At 41.2% G+C, this 15051-nt stretch overlaps 1 protein-coding gene across 1 annotated transcript in view; it reads left to right on the forward strand.

The window, feature by feature from the left end:
• The window catches only part of PLA2G4A (phospholipase A2 group IVA), an 80674-nt gene that overhangs the window by 48027 nt on the left and 17596 nt on the right, over window positions 1-15051 (forward strand). Inside the window, exons 10-14 of the mRNA XM_056844321.1 lie at window positions 2070-2207; window positions 3768-3860; window positions 6488-6556; window positions 8423-8659; window positions 14693-14877. Of these exons, the coding sequence (XP_056700299.1) occupies window positions 2070-2207; window positions 3768-3860; window positions 6488-6556; window positions 8423-8659; window positions 14693-14877 (722 nt within the window). The remainder of the gene's footprint in view (window positions 1-2069; window positions 2208-3767; window positions 3861-6487; window positions 6557-8422; window positions 8660-14692; window positions 14878-15051) is intronic.

Raw genomic sequence — 15051 nt, forward strand, 5'->3', positions numbered from 1 at the left:
TAGCAATTGCTCCTTTTTTATTACTTTAACATTGTATTAGAAAAAAGCAAGGGTCCAGTAGCACCTTAGAGACTAACAAAATTTCTGGCAGGGTATGAGCTTTCATGAGCCGCATCTCACTTCTGACTCACAAAAGCTCATACCCTGCCAGAATTTTTGTTAGTCTTTAAGATGCTACTGGATTCCTGCTCTTTTCTCCTGCTAGTGACAAACCAACATGGGTATCCATTGTGATCTTTAACATTGTATGTATCACCATTCTGTCTTTTTGTGTCTTTGGTTTGTATTCCACAAATTATAGCAGACATAACTGTGTATATAGATTCTGAAATTTTCACTCTGACCCCTTGTATCAGTCTCCTTCATGCATGTCCCATTAGGCATATTCAGTGTCCATGTTTCTTTCTCTCTCTGTTAGATTAAACATCCTCTCTTGAAAAGAAACAGGTTTTGTGGTATAATCTGAGGATTTTTAGAACAAATCTGGTTGTGTTCCTTCCTGTTGGTTTCGGCAGCCAGCTCAAGTGACAGTTCTTTGAAAAGTTAGGATGCGAGATTTCAGCTCAGCTGCTAACCATTTTCACAGCTGCGGCTCTTTAAGTTCACATGATCCATAGTATTTATTATTCAAATATGTGCCGGTCATGCCCAGAACTATGAGCAATTATTATGAGCCAAACATAATTAAGATGATTGATTTCTGCATGCACGAAGTCACAGTGTTTGAAATAAAACACATGAATTGTTGACGAGAACAAACTCTCCGGTGGTACCTGTTGTAGCAAAGAGATGTAAAGTTGAGCCCTTTGTTGAGACTTGTTCACGGGTGGTTGAACTAGAATCCATATGGCCCTTTCTTACCCACAGATTGCTTTAGAAAAACACACACTCTGTGTGGGTGGCTTGTCCGGGCATATACAGTTTGCTGGAAGGTTTTCCATAAAACTGCTAACCCTTGGAATGGTGCAGAAAGGCTGAAAAGGGAAATTGCGAGAGGGTGGGGATAAATTGAGAAAATAGCAGAAACAGCTGGCTTTTTCAAGCAGGAACTTGACTGAAGGTATAGAAGAAGGGAGGAGAGGAGAGCAGCTGTAGCACTTGCCCTATGCAAATACCTAATCATGGTTTGTTTTTCTTAAACTTGGTCTAAATACCTAAGTGTTAGGAAACCTCTTTGGCTCAAGTGCCAGAAAAAAAACATATAATTTATGAAGATAATGGCATTCCATCAAGCAAAAGGGGACAGGCGAGAAATGAGTATTGTACTTGGCCAGACACACTGGGAGCAAGCTGAATTTCCCCCACCCCCGCCCCGTAACATTTACAGGACCTTAGGTCCTACCTCAGTTGTCTGAGTGGAGAAACAGCCCTGCGTGCCAAACAAAATCGTCTAACGTGTCGCTTTTCAGCACAAATGTTGGGGGTGGCTACGTTTGACCTAAGCCATGGTAAAAGATTCAAGGGCAAACAATGGTTCAAAGTGGATTTGCAAATCATGGTTTATATTAACCATAAGTAATCATTACATATGCACTGGGGGAAAAATCATTAAGGCAGTGTCCCCACATTTCTATCTTTTCTGGTTGAAGGGTCTCACTGGTGTTTTTCTTTACAAGTATCCTCTAGGGACAGACCTTAGCTCAACAAGTTACGCTATGATTTCATGATACGTTTGGGATCAAAACTAGGGTCAAGGCAACAAGGCAAGGTTAATACCTTGGATGGTTAAATGACATGTCTGCATTGGGCCTCATTAAGAAGGTATTCACATTGGAAGGGGAAATTCCTACATGCTATTCTCTCCAGTTTCTTCTTTTAATACAAACTACACTGTTCCCAAATTAGCAGTAACTGTTTGTGGACAAACTATGATGCTGCATAACTAACTGAAATGTTCATTTTATATTTGAATATATTTGTAACTGGAATTCTACATAGGTGGAGGATAGGAAGGAGTCAGATTTCTTTTGGGCCTTTAAGAATTCTCCATGCATGGGGATCATACCTAGATGTATTTTTATTTTGTTTTGTTGTGCTCTAAGCAATGTCCTTTCTTTTCTTCTGTGCAGATTGGGTTGAATTCAGTCCCTATGAAATTGGGATGGCTAAATATGGCACCTTCATGCCTCCCAATTTGTTTGGCAGCAAATTTTTTATGGGAACGGAAGTGAAAAGATACATAGAGAACCCCTTGCATTTCTTAATGGGTAAGCAATTGAGTGTCAAAACAACAACAACAACCTGGAACAATGAACAACCTTTAAACTTTCCCTGCTTACTGTTCAGTATCTATGGTATTGTTTATTTCTGAAAACGCTATAACAAAAGGAAACATAATCTGTTTGTATAGCTCTTTTCCTAAGTGCTTCAAATATCTCGTAACAAAGTTGATTAAAATAGGCCAGTATTGTCCTCACAATGTGGTATGTATGTGTTAAGCTTGAGATGCTAGTTTGCCAAGTGGTTTCATGGCTGAGATCTGAATTTGAGACTTGCCAGTAATATTTTTTTTTAATCGAGTGACACAACCTGTTTGAATGATCCTGCCTTGTATGTGGATGAGAGAATGGTTTTGACTGCTGTGTTGGTATAAGAGTCCTTGTGGTTTGCAGTATGTCACAATGGCTAGCACTGTGTGTGACTGGCCGTTGCTTTCCCATACCAATGGCTCAAATCTCATTTTATAGCCAGATCAGGAGGAGTGTATTATCCAGTGTAAAACTTGAACTTTTAGGAATGTAGTCATTCATCATAACCCAACAGACATTGCACCTCTTATTCGTCACTACTGAGAGCAGGTCTAGATATTAGACCCCCATAATAAATTTCTCACTCTCCCAGAATATCATCAATAGCCTTTTATTCAGGGACATTTCCCCACGGTCACCCCCGCTGACTGCTTCAGGGCTTCCTTTTGATTATGCATTCCTTTTCCTCCCCTCAAAGGTCACCTCGCTCTCCCCATGCGGTTTCCCCGCATTTTCCAGATTCTGGCTAAAACAGCATCTGGAAAACACGGGCAAAATGCGCAGGGAGAGCGAGGCGACCTCTGTCGGGCAGAAAAGGCATGCATTATCGAAAGGAAGCCCCGAAGCAGTCGGCGGGGGTGATCATGGGGAAACGTCCTTGCTTAAAAGGGCAGAGTGAGCTGGACTAATGGGTAACTAGCTTCCCTATGGCCAATTGAAATCAGTGGTAACGCTTGCAAGTTACAGCAATCAAGACAAATTTGCCGATGTCCATGAAAATGCAACTTTCAGATCAGCTCCAAATCTTTCTACATCTTCTCATGGAATTATCTTTCTCTCAGATCAATTTACAATGCAGTCCTAAGCAGAATTACACTCTTCTAAGCCCAATGGCTTCAGTTGCTTATTAGTATATGTATATACTTTCCTCTCTTTGCCCACTGAGATTATGAGTATCCTTGACATGTTTGTAATGGCCTATGGATGAATGCAAATAAAACTATTCATTCACTGAGATCATGGATGGAAATTTTATCTCTTGATGTTCATTCTGCCAGAAAGTCTTATTTTTACTTACCAAATATACTGTGAAGATTGAAGTATTGATGAAGAAACATAGGCCCTTTTGCCCAGCATAATGTATGTCATATGTTGTTTGGGGAGGTCCTTAGTAAGGCTGAAATATCCTTAGCAAGATAGAAATGAATGATAAAATATCACCTAATCCAATATTCAGTGTTTTTTAATTGATAATTAATAATAAAATCTTAAAATTAATGAATATTTTATTTTATTCAGGTATCTGGGGAAGTGCATTTGCTATTCTATTCAACAGAGTCCTTGGAGTTTCCAATTCTCAAAATAAAGGGCCCACAATGGAAGAAGAACTAGGTATATACATATATATGTTTTAATCTGACTTTCAATGGTTATTTTGTTCTTCAGAAATTCAGTTGTCCCTCCTCCTCTATATTTGTGTGGTGAGGAGGTGTGATATATTTTTTAAACAAGGATCCTCAAATACCTTGATTATAAAATATTTTCCTTTCCAGTTTACCTACTGTAACATCCCAGCAAGCATGTTCTGACATTGTGGTTTGTGACATTTTGGCTGCAATCCTAAGGAAACTTTCCCAGAAGTAAGCCCCATTGAATGACATGGAACATACTTCAGAGTACAACTGCTTAGCATTGCTCCCTTTATCCAGTTCTCGGCATCCTTTTAAATCACTACTAATTTGCTGGCACAGCAAGTTTTAAGTCTGGGGAACAGAAATAAAACAATCACTTTGATGTAACAGTTACCAAAATCATATATTTTCCCCCTCATAATGGCTTTGAATCTGATCCATTCAGGCTTATGTAAGCTATCCCTTTGTGGGCACAGTACTTTGAAAACTGAAGGCCTAATATGATTCAACAGGATGGTAGGGCAGTCCTGTGCTTCAGCTGCCATTGAACTGAGTCCCTCATGTGAGTTTGTGAATATTGCCTGGCACTGGTTGCCGGGGATAGGCCCCCCCAACCAAAGCCAGGAGAGGCTTGAGCCTTTCAGCCTCCCCCCCAAAGTTTTCACATACGTTCTTGGGGATGCTTCAGCTACTCTGCATCAGCTCTTGGTAGTTCATGAGCTACCTGTCGAAGGCCACTGCTCTAACCGTTAAACAATACTGGCTCTCTAATGTTCTTCCTGGTGGCAAGGTAAAAGTGTGGTTAAGAGTACAGTGTCAATTTTACCAGTTGTGCTTCATTTTAATGCAGTTTATATTTAAACTCCCTCTAATAGTTCTGCATTAAACTGCATTAAAATGAAGCACAACTGGTAAAATTTTGTTGGTAAAAGTTGTCCTGCTTGTGCATTAGAAACCAGCTGAAGCACTAGGATTGTTGAATGTATATTCCTTAATATTCATCAAGCAGAACCCACATTATGAATATGGTTGTACTGACATGTTGCTCTACAGTGCAATCCTGACTGAACTCAGTAGTTTAATGTATTTCAGAGGCATTGGGACTGTATATCTAATTGGTCAAATGCAGCAGCAAAATCTGAGTATATGGGTTTGAGACCTTTTTAGGTTGTTTCTTTTGTCCTGTTTCCTTATCCCACATAAATGCCAGCCGTTTTGCCTTTACCATATGCTGTCAGCATTTACAACAGTTTGGGCAGTGTCTGCGTAACTGTAGAGCTGGAAAGATCGCATGAGAAATATGTAAATCTGCCGTGACATAACTGTGATAAATCTACATTGGACGTGCACGCAGATGTAAATTGTGTAAGAGCTCGACTCTCATAAAAGCTGTCTTAGTCAAATATACCTTGAAGAAATCTTTCTGTTTATTTTCCCAAAGACATATCTCTCCCAGTTCATTTGTGCAGGTTTTTTGTAAAGCTATTGAAAAGTAAATCAATGATATTCTCTTTTCTGTCCAAGTTTTTGTGATTTAGCAAGTTCTATGATGAATCTATAGCAGTTTTCATGAGAAAATAGGTTGTTAGTTCTGGTATCCACACAAAGTCTACAAAAATTAACCATGAAACAAACAAACCCCTTTATATCAATAACTAGGTATTTTTGATCAGTGCACACTTTAAGAGACATTTTAAATTTTGAACTTGCCTAGAAGCATGAATCCTTAATAACATGAGTTTTGACTCTGCTGGAAATGTGGAGTCAAGCTGATATTGTTTTAGTGTTAGCAAGAAGCTGAAGTCTTTATCTGAAATATTTACAGTACAGCCAAATTTTGGTTTGGAAGGGGAAGAACCAAGCCCTCGGTGTCCTTAACCAATCAATATGAGCTGGTAGACTATGAGATCTTAACACTCCTGACCAAAATTCTTTCTCTGGGAGGGCTTGGATGAGGGTGGGACAAATGAGAATGGGTAGGGGAAGAGAAACCCAAAGTTGAGACCATTCACAGAAATTGCCTTGATTAGCTTTGCTTTGGGATCGAGGCAAAATTTAAATTTGTGTTAAAACAGGTTCCTGAAACTGCGGGACAAGTGTGGGGTAGCTGCGAAGTCACTTCTGAAGGTCAGAAAAATCATGAACAACTCAAAAGAAGCCCCAAAGCAGTCCCGCAGGGATTGCGCAACTAATAACTAAGCATAAATGGCCATAGTGTTCTTATCAGCTCGTAGGATTTTGTTCCTGTTTACCTGTACTGAAGTCAATTACCATGAGAACAATCCATACTAAGCCCCCACCCCACCTGGTTGCTTAATTTTAAGACGCTTGAGTATATTTGATGTGGAAGTAGGCAGATCTCTCCTTAAGATCATTATTGTCAGACTTTTCATAGATCTTTAGGCTTATAAAGTTCTGATCTATTTTTTTAATTAATTGAGAAAGTCCTTTGACATTAAATCATGAAAATACTCCAAACTATCTTTATGACTACTCAGCTATGAAGTTGTCAGTGCCTCCTTCAGAGCACTTGTATTTCTGGCTGCCTCCATTCTCATCCAGCCTTTTAAGGCACCAACGAATTTCTTCTGCCTTTCCTTTCCACAGAAAACATCAGGCTGAGGCATCTAGTGAGCAACGATTCAGACAGCGATGATGAGTCACAGGGTCCAAAAGGTAAGTGAAGTCACCAAATGCAACAATTTCCACACACCTATAAACATTTTTTATTAAAGTTTCCCATCAAAACAGGGTGTAATGGAAAGGAAGAAATAAGGTCGTAAGTTAGTTGGGGCAGTTTTTTTTGGAGGAAATGTTTCCCGACACTTGGTTTAAAGGAAATTAAAAACAAAGTCGCTTAAATGTACGTTCTTGCATCCGGTAAAACAAAATCTACCCAATGTGAATGAAAAAGAGAGTTTAACAAGTTAACAAGGGAGTTTAACAAGATTCAGATCCAATAGCACTTTAAAGTCCAACTAGATTTATGAGCTTTCAACAGTTAAAGTTCTCTTTGTCAGATCTGTTGAAGGGAGCTTTGACTCTTGAAAGCCCTGGAAATCTAGTTGGTCTATAAGGTGCTACTGGACTGGAATCTGTCTGTAACATATAGAGTAGGTTCTATATCAAAGTATAACAGTTTTGGTCCCCCTTGGAGAGAAAGTGATGATATTTTTAAAATCTGATGGAGGGTGCAGGTTCATCTAGTTGCTGAAATGGTAGGTCAGCTTTTGCTCTTCAGATTTTCATGTTCTGACTTCACATCAGCCCCGAACATCTGGATTGGGAACCCCGAGAGCTCTCTTTATAATCCGTGGAGGGGCCAGTCATCTACTAACCTCTTGAGCAGATAGTACTAAATGAATCTGAGACTAGTGAGTCCTCTAGACCTTCAGATTTTAGATTTTCACATGCTGCTCTTGATTTAAAATGGGGATTTTTAAAAAAGAAAAAAGAGACTTGGCAGATAAGGTTTTCCTCTTGCCTAAAATGTTTTTCCTCCTGCTTATCCATGTAGGAAAACTAGCTCCGCTTTCTCGCGCTGTCCATTGTCATGGAATGTTTTACTTCCTGTGAAGAGAATGTGGCACAGTTCAGATGATAAATGTAGCTCTTATCAGGCCAGATAGCGTCTAGTTTTCCTTGAGCATGAATCACAAGAGTAATGGGCCATTTCCACTTTTAATTCCATAGTGATTAGTAAAACCTGTTTTTTCCATTCATAGATCACAAGCAAATGGCCTTAAAGATTTTGTTCTTTTCCCTCTTTAAAACACCACTAATTATTGCCCGTATGCATGCAAAAACTTAATCAGTAGATGTCAACTAAAGCTTTCATTTATTAATCTTAGGGGGTCTGATAATCTGTGAGCCATTTTGGACTCTCAAATGCTGCTTATCCCTGGTTACGAAAGTGTAGAGCTGAGTGTGAATTGGGAAGCTGTTATGAAGTTGAGCACTATCATGAAACTTGGTCCAGACAAATGGATTTCTCCTATTCCTGGTGCCAGTTTTTCCTTTGGCCCTTGGCACCGTTGGTTAATCTCACCTCCACCCTAATGAAGGAGGATAAAAAAAAAAACCCGTCCTTTTCACATGAATGATCCTAACATTGTAATGCATGGAAGATCCAGCTAGATGAGACTTTCTGCTGTGCCAACTGCCTTCTCCCCATGACAAGCAACAAGTTAAACATAAATGCATATATATATATATATATTTGTTAAAATGCTCAATCCCTTCCAGCTATTTTTCTTATTTGAATCCCTCCTTGGCTGTTTCCTCCCCCAAACAGGATCCCGGTGTAGGTTTGCAAGGCTAAATATGCACTTGGAATCCTGTAAGGGTGGAAGCACCCAGGGAGGCCCATTTAGAACAGAAATATGGCCTATCTTCTCTCCCCCCTCCTCCCAGTTTATGGCTGGTTAATGAAAACATCATCTCAAGAAAAGTGCCTTTGCTATGTTCTGTGTACTGACCATCATTGACTTTGCCATGTTCTGTGTACTGACCATCACTGTTCTACTCGTCTTCTGCATACAGGCTCAGAAAACCCTGACTCCAAAAATGAGCACAGCAGCCAGGAAAGCTGGGTCCAGAGGATGTTCATGGCTCTTGTGGGAGACAGTGCCCTTTTCAACACCAGAGAAGGGCGGGCAGGCAAAGTGCACAATTTCATGCTGGGTTTGAATCTCAACACATGCTATCCATTTTCCCCTCTGGCTGGCTTCAATACTCAAGAATCTGTAGAGGAAGATGAAATGGATACTGCTGTGGCAGGTTAGTGCATGGACAATCTTCATCCAGCTGTTCTCATACCAAGAACCTACCATTGGAAGCTCAGTCTTACGTATGCATATTTGTTCATGTCCCACTAAACTTCATGCATTTTCCTTCCAAATAAATGTATAAGAGCACAGTCTTGGCTTGACTGCAGTGCCTATTGCCAGGTTCCTGTACAGAAGGAGTTTATTTTTACAAAGTGGCTTGTTTCTTTCAGAATAGGAATCTTGCAGGTCAGTTATCTGCGACGTGGAGGAGGGCAGCGATCTGCCACAGGGCTTATGGTGTTGCTACAGGGCTCAGCTTGGACCTATCCATCAGCAGCACAAGAAAAATAACGAATGTGATCTGCTTGGTGTGGCAAAATGCTTTGACCCAGCTCTGGATTCTTTATTGGGCGTGTCTGTCTGAGATGCAAATCACAAAACCTTCACTAAAACAGAAACAGTTCAGCAAAGTGGCAGCATGAAATTACGTCAACAATCGAAGATGAACTTGTAAAAGCTTTGTATCCAGCTTTCTGTTTACTAAATGAAAAAATTATTTAAAAATTACACAAAATGCATCAACAGGAATAAAATGAGGAATAGTTAGGCATTTAAAAATATTAAATCAGAAAAACAGTGGTAACACATTAACACACATGAAGCTGTCTTACATTGAATCAGACCATTGGTCCATCAAGTATGTCTTCTCAAACTGGCAGTGGCTCTCCAGGCTCTTTCACTTCCCCTGTTACCTGATCCTGTAACTGGAGATGCCAGGGATTGAAGCTGGGACCTTCTGCATACCATGCAGATGCTCTACCTCGCAGCCACATCCCCTCCCCTCTAATGTAGAGACTGCAATCAAATGAAAAATAAACAACGTATGCCTATTTATCTATTTAAGTCATTTGTGTCTCATCTTTCTGTGTCTAAGGTTGCTAGCATTTAGAAAAACATTTCCAAATGTTTGTGTGAGGCGCAGTCAAGTTGCTTCTGACTCATGGTGACACTATGAATCAATGCCCTCCAAAATGTCCTTTCATTAACAGCCTTGCTCAGGTCTTGAAAACAGAGGGCCAGAGCTTCCTTTATAGAGTCAATCCATTTCATCTTGGGTCTTCCTCTTTTCCTGCTGCCTTCAACTTTCCTAGCATGATTGTTTTTTCCAGTGACTCTTGTCTTCTCATAATGTGACCAAATGTGACGATAGCCTTAGTTTATTCATTTTAGCTTCTAGGGATAGTTCAGGCTTGATTTGATCTAGAACCCACTTATTTGGGGTTTTTTGGCAGTCCACGGTAGCCATACCACTCTTCCAATACCACATTTCAAAGGAATCTACTTTTTTCCTGTCAGCTTTCTTTATTGTCCAGCTTTCACACCCATGCATAGTAATGGGGAATACTATGGCATGAATTAACTTGATCTTGGTTGCCAGTGACACATACTTAAGAATCTTTTCTAGCTCCTTCATGGCTGCCCTTCCCAGTCTCCTTCTAATTCCTTGGTTGCAGTCTCCCTTTTGGTTGATGGTGGAGCAGAAAGTCTTGAACAATTTCAATTTCCTCATTGTCCACCTTTAAGTTGAGTAATTCTCCAGTAGTTACTTCTGTGTTCTTGATGTTCAGATGTAGTCCTGCTTTGGCACTTTCTCCTTTAATTTTCGCTATTTTCTGCCTGTAATATAGTATCATCAACATATCTGAAATTGTTAATGTTCCTCCCCCTAATTTTCACTCCACCTTCATCTAAATCTAATCCAGCTTTCCTTATGATATGTTTTGCATACCGAACGAAGAGATGTGGAAGTAAAATATATCCTTGTCTGACACCTTTGCCAATTGGAAACCATTGTGTTTCTCCATATTCTGTCCTAGCAGTAGCCTCTTGTCCAGAGTACAGGTTGTGCATCAAAACAATCAGATGCTGTGGCACACTTGTTTCCTTTAAAACCAGCCATAGTGTCATGGACTCACCTGCTTCTGAGAGCTCAGATGATGAACTAGAACAAGTAGCAGTCTCGCCAGAGAATGCTGCCGACACATCTCCTGAACCAGCTGTTAAATTAACAGAGCCGACTCAGGCTAAGGAAGTACAGACCCCATCGGGAAGCCAGCTATCAGAAGGAGAGGATTTATCCCCAGGAGAGCTCAGATGATGAACTAGAACAAGTAGCAGTCTCGCCAGAGAATGCAACTGACACATCTCCTGAACCAGCTGTTAAATTAACAGAGCCGACTCAGGCGAAGGAAGTACAGACCCCATCGGGAAGCCAGCTATCAGAAGGAGAGGATTTATCCCCAGGATCTCGCAGAAGGAAAAGATTGAGAGCTATAATGAGTGAAAGACGACGCTCTGCAAGAATTCAGAATAGGTGTGGGATGACAGCTGTGGAAGATGAGAGTGATTGATTGCCAGACCAGCCTCGCTCTGAGAGTCAGCTAGATTTAAGGAACTGAGGAAGGAACCAAAGTGTGGAAGCAATGTACTGATCTCTGGTCTCAGTGCTGCTCCACTTGGTATTTTCTTGCCTGCTTTTGACCCGGACTGCCTTTGGATAACAACGGACTGCCTTGCCAATGACCCTGACCTTGGACTGCCTAATTGACAACTCTGCTGCCTCGACGCTGATAAGTACCAGCCCCGGCCTGACTTCTGGAATTGTTTATCGGACTTTGCATCCCCCGCTGTCTTCACGGCTTAGTGCAGCCTGCCGGCTGCAGAAGCCTCTGGCTTCAGTTTCCTCCTTGGCTTCTGGCCATCCCCTCACTCACTCCCTCTGCACCATGCTGCAATAGCAGCCCAACTCACCTGCCCGGCCAGTACACATAGTTTTTCATGATCCACACAGTCAATAGCTGTGCTGTAATCTATGAAACACAGGCTAATTTTCTTCTGAAATTCTCTCATATGTCCAGTAACCAACGTATTTTGCAATATGATCTCTGGTGCCTCTTCCTTCTTTGAATCCAACTTGAACATCAGGCATTTTTCATTCCATATTTTACCATATATGGAACGAATAATTTCCAAATAGCAAATAATAAAGTGATACAATAAAACTAATCACCCCCTTCCCTCAAACAGCCAGGTCTTGGTAATGCACACCCTCATCCAGGATCAACTCCTCCGTGGCATATTTCTTCCCCTGGCATTCAGCATCTGTTCATATGGCGCCCGAGGCATCTTTAGTTGGGGGAAGGACTGGAAGAGGGGATAGATTTAGTTAACCATGGCATTTCCACAGTTCTCCATAATAACCATTATCCCCCTTTTTTAAAATGTCATTAGGAAAGATGGAACTGTGTGTCATCATGGGATTGTAAATTGTGCCTACGTGTTTAAAAACTCAGTTAACACTGGAACTCTTGAGCAGAGTATTTGTTAATGCAAATCACTCTTCTAAGTGGCCACATCATCATTTCCATCTGTGTTCTGCTAAATATTTTTTTTAATCTGTTCATAGGTGTTTACAGCTATTGACTCCTAATATTTACACAGAGCATGAAAGGGGGCATCTAAATCAGAAGATTTCTGGGAAAAGTATCAGTAGGGAAAAGAGGCTGAATGGCATCTGTAGGTTTGAACTGGATCATTGCAAATCCTTACTTCACATCGTGTGCATGATGTCATATAAGGAGGCTTTGTTTTGGGGTGGCCCACTGGTAGCTGGGTGCTGGCCCATCAGCCTATGGCTAGGCCTTATTTCAATTCTCTCCCTACCCCCATCTTCAGGCTTAGAGCAGTAGTCAGATAGTGGAGGCTGGAAACCAGAGCATATGTACTTCCAGCGGGATTAGTGTGACTGTTTCCTAGGTCCAGTTTGAACAAAATGGGCTGTGATTTAACTTACAGTGTTCATCCTCCTGGCCCTTTTGATGTGCAGTTAAGAAATGAGATGTACTTCAGATTTGCCTGCTGCTCTTGCCTCTGCACAGTTAGTCTTAATTGCATTAGGTAGCTAAGACCAGTAACCATTGTTGGCTTCAAGCAAGTTCCAGGGATAAGTGTAGGGCTTGCTTTGTTACGTAATTGTTACCTTGATAAAAGCAAATGCATGAAGATGGTTGGAAAACATTGGTCTTCCCCTCTAAGATCTGTTTGAGAGAAAAAAATTGTTCTTCCTGAGAAACAACAAACCAATCAATTTAAAAATCCATCAAGTATCCTAGTCATTTTAAGAATGCCTCGCTCTCCCTGCGCATTTTGCCTGCATTTTCCAGATTCTGGCTAAAACAACATCTGGAAAACACGGGTAAAATGCACGGGGAGAGTGAGGCGACCTCTGATGGGTGGAAAAGGCACATGCATAATCAAAAGGAAGCCCTGAAGCAGTCGGCGGAGGTGACGGCGGGGAAACATCCCTGCATAAAAGGCCTTTGTCATGTGATGAATGGCAATAAGCAGGGTTTTGTGGGTATTAATTTGTAATGACTTATTATGGGTGTTAGCGCTGCCCCATCCCAGGCACATGTGCTGAACAGTGGCATGCCAGATCATTTTGCCCAGCATCCAGGGCCAGTTCTCTACTCGAAGGACTGAGGCGAGCCCCTGAAATTCTCGCAGTACCACGGGGCTCAGCTTGCATGTCTGATCAAAGACAGGTCTAGTTTCTTCCCTTCCTCTTTTGTTCACCAGCATCTTTACAGGAAGTCATTGTGGAAGTTTCATCACACAGGTCAAAAGATGCCCTACCTTTGCTTTATCGTCCAGTGGGATGCTGAACAGTGGTGGTGGTGGTAGTGGAAAGTGCTGTCGAGTCACAGCTAACGTGTGGTGACCCCATAGAGTTGTCAAGTCAAGTCAAGTTTATTGTATAAGGCCATAGGCCATTACAATCTAAAACAGTATAGTATATAGAGTTTTCAAGGCAAGAGAGGAACAGAGGAAGTTTGGCTCAGCAAAGCAACCCTAGACTTCTTTGGTGGCCTCCCATCCAAGTACTAGCCAGGTTGGACCCTGCTTGGCTTTTGAAATATGATGAGATAAGGCTACCACGGGCCATCCAGGTCAGGGCTGCAAAACAGTAGTTAGCCATAAAATTTATATTTTTGGTTTTGAGATGGAAGCAGTAATTGATCAGTATTAGTAAAATGACATTCTTCTGTCCTCATGCTCCAAGGTGCACTTCCTTAAAACATATGCATGTCTTGGAACCTTTTTAAACTACCAATTTAGCAATCATATTTGCTTGCTACTTTTCCTCCAGCAAGCCTAGAGTGGGTTTATATCCCACTTTATCCTTACAACAATCCTGTGAGGTTATATTAGGCTGAGAGATTATTACTGGCCCCGCATCATACAATCTGCTTCATTGCAGATTAAGGATTTGAACATTGGCCTCTGTGGCCTAAAATCAGTACTCTAGCTCCTACACAATGCTGGTTTTTATTAGCAAGGGTACTTTAATGAAGCAGAGATATTTTGAGGGCATCTGATACAGTGCTGCTCTAGTGTAGTACAATACCAAAAGTATCATACAATGGTGTGTGGATGTCGATGTTGAGAGCCAGTGTGGTGTAGTTAAGAGGGTCAGACTAGGATCTGGAAGACCCAGGTTCGAATCCCCACTCATGCCATGGAAGCTTACTGGGTAACTTTGGGCCGGTCACACTCTGTACCTCCCAGGGTTGCTTTGAGGATAAAATGGAAGAGAGGAGAAGGATGTGAGCTGCTTAGGGGTCCCTACTGGGGAGAAAGGCAGGGTATAAGTGACTCAAATGAATGGATGGATGGATGGATGGAAGGAAGGAAGGAAGGACGAGAACTATATTGGTCTCATCATGATAAATGGCACATTTGTTGTATTTTTGCCTAATGTTGCACAACAGCTTGCTTATGTGCTTTTAAATGACTAACAGTGTAGTCCTACATAGAATTACACCTTCTAAGTCCACTGAAGCCAATGGGCTTAGAAAGGTGTAACTCTGGTTAGGATTCCCCATCTGAATGAGCTCTTCTATTATTTGTAGTTTTGATACATGAGAGATTGCCTTGAAAGTGTTCCTTAGCCAGCTTGCTTTGTTTGTCTCACTTTTACTAGATCCTGATGAATTTGATAGGATCTACGAACCATTAGATGTCCAGAGCAAGAAGATACATGTTGTAGATAGTGGACTCACATTCAACCTGCCCTATCCGCTTATCTTGCGGCCACAAAGAGGAGTTGACCTCATCATCTCATTTGATTTTTCTGCACGTCCTAGTGATTCCAGCCCTCCTTTCAAGGTGAGTAATCTGAGCTAATATAATGTACAAATCTGTGCATAGAGAAATAAATGTGTCTGAAATGCTTTCAGAAGTAACCTGTCTTCACAAATAAGAAGGCAATGGTTCCAGGTCCCTCCATCTCTTGCCTACGAAGTACTTACCTAGATATTTTCAAGATGAATTGATCAATGT

Source organism: Euleptes europaea, chromosome 2 (assembly GCF_029931775.1).
Source record: "Euleptes europaea isolate rEulEur1 chromosome 2, rEulEur1.hap1, whole genome shotgun sequence".
In the NCBI taxonomy this organism is placed as follows: Eukaryota; Metazoa; Chordata; class Lepidosauria; order Squamata; family Sphaerodactylidae; genus Euleptes; species Euleptes europaea.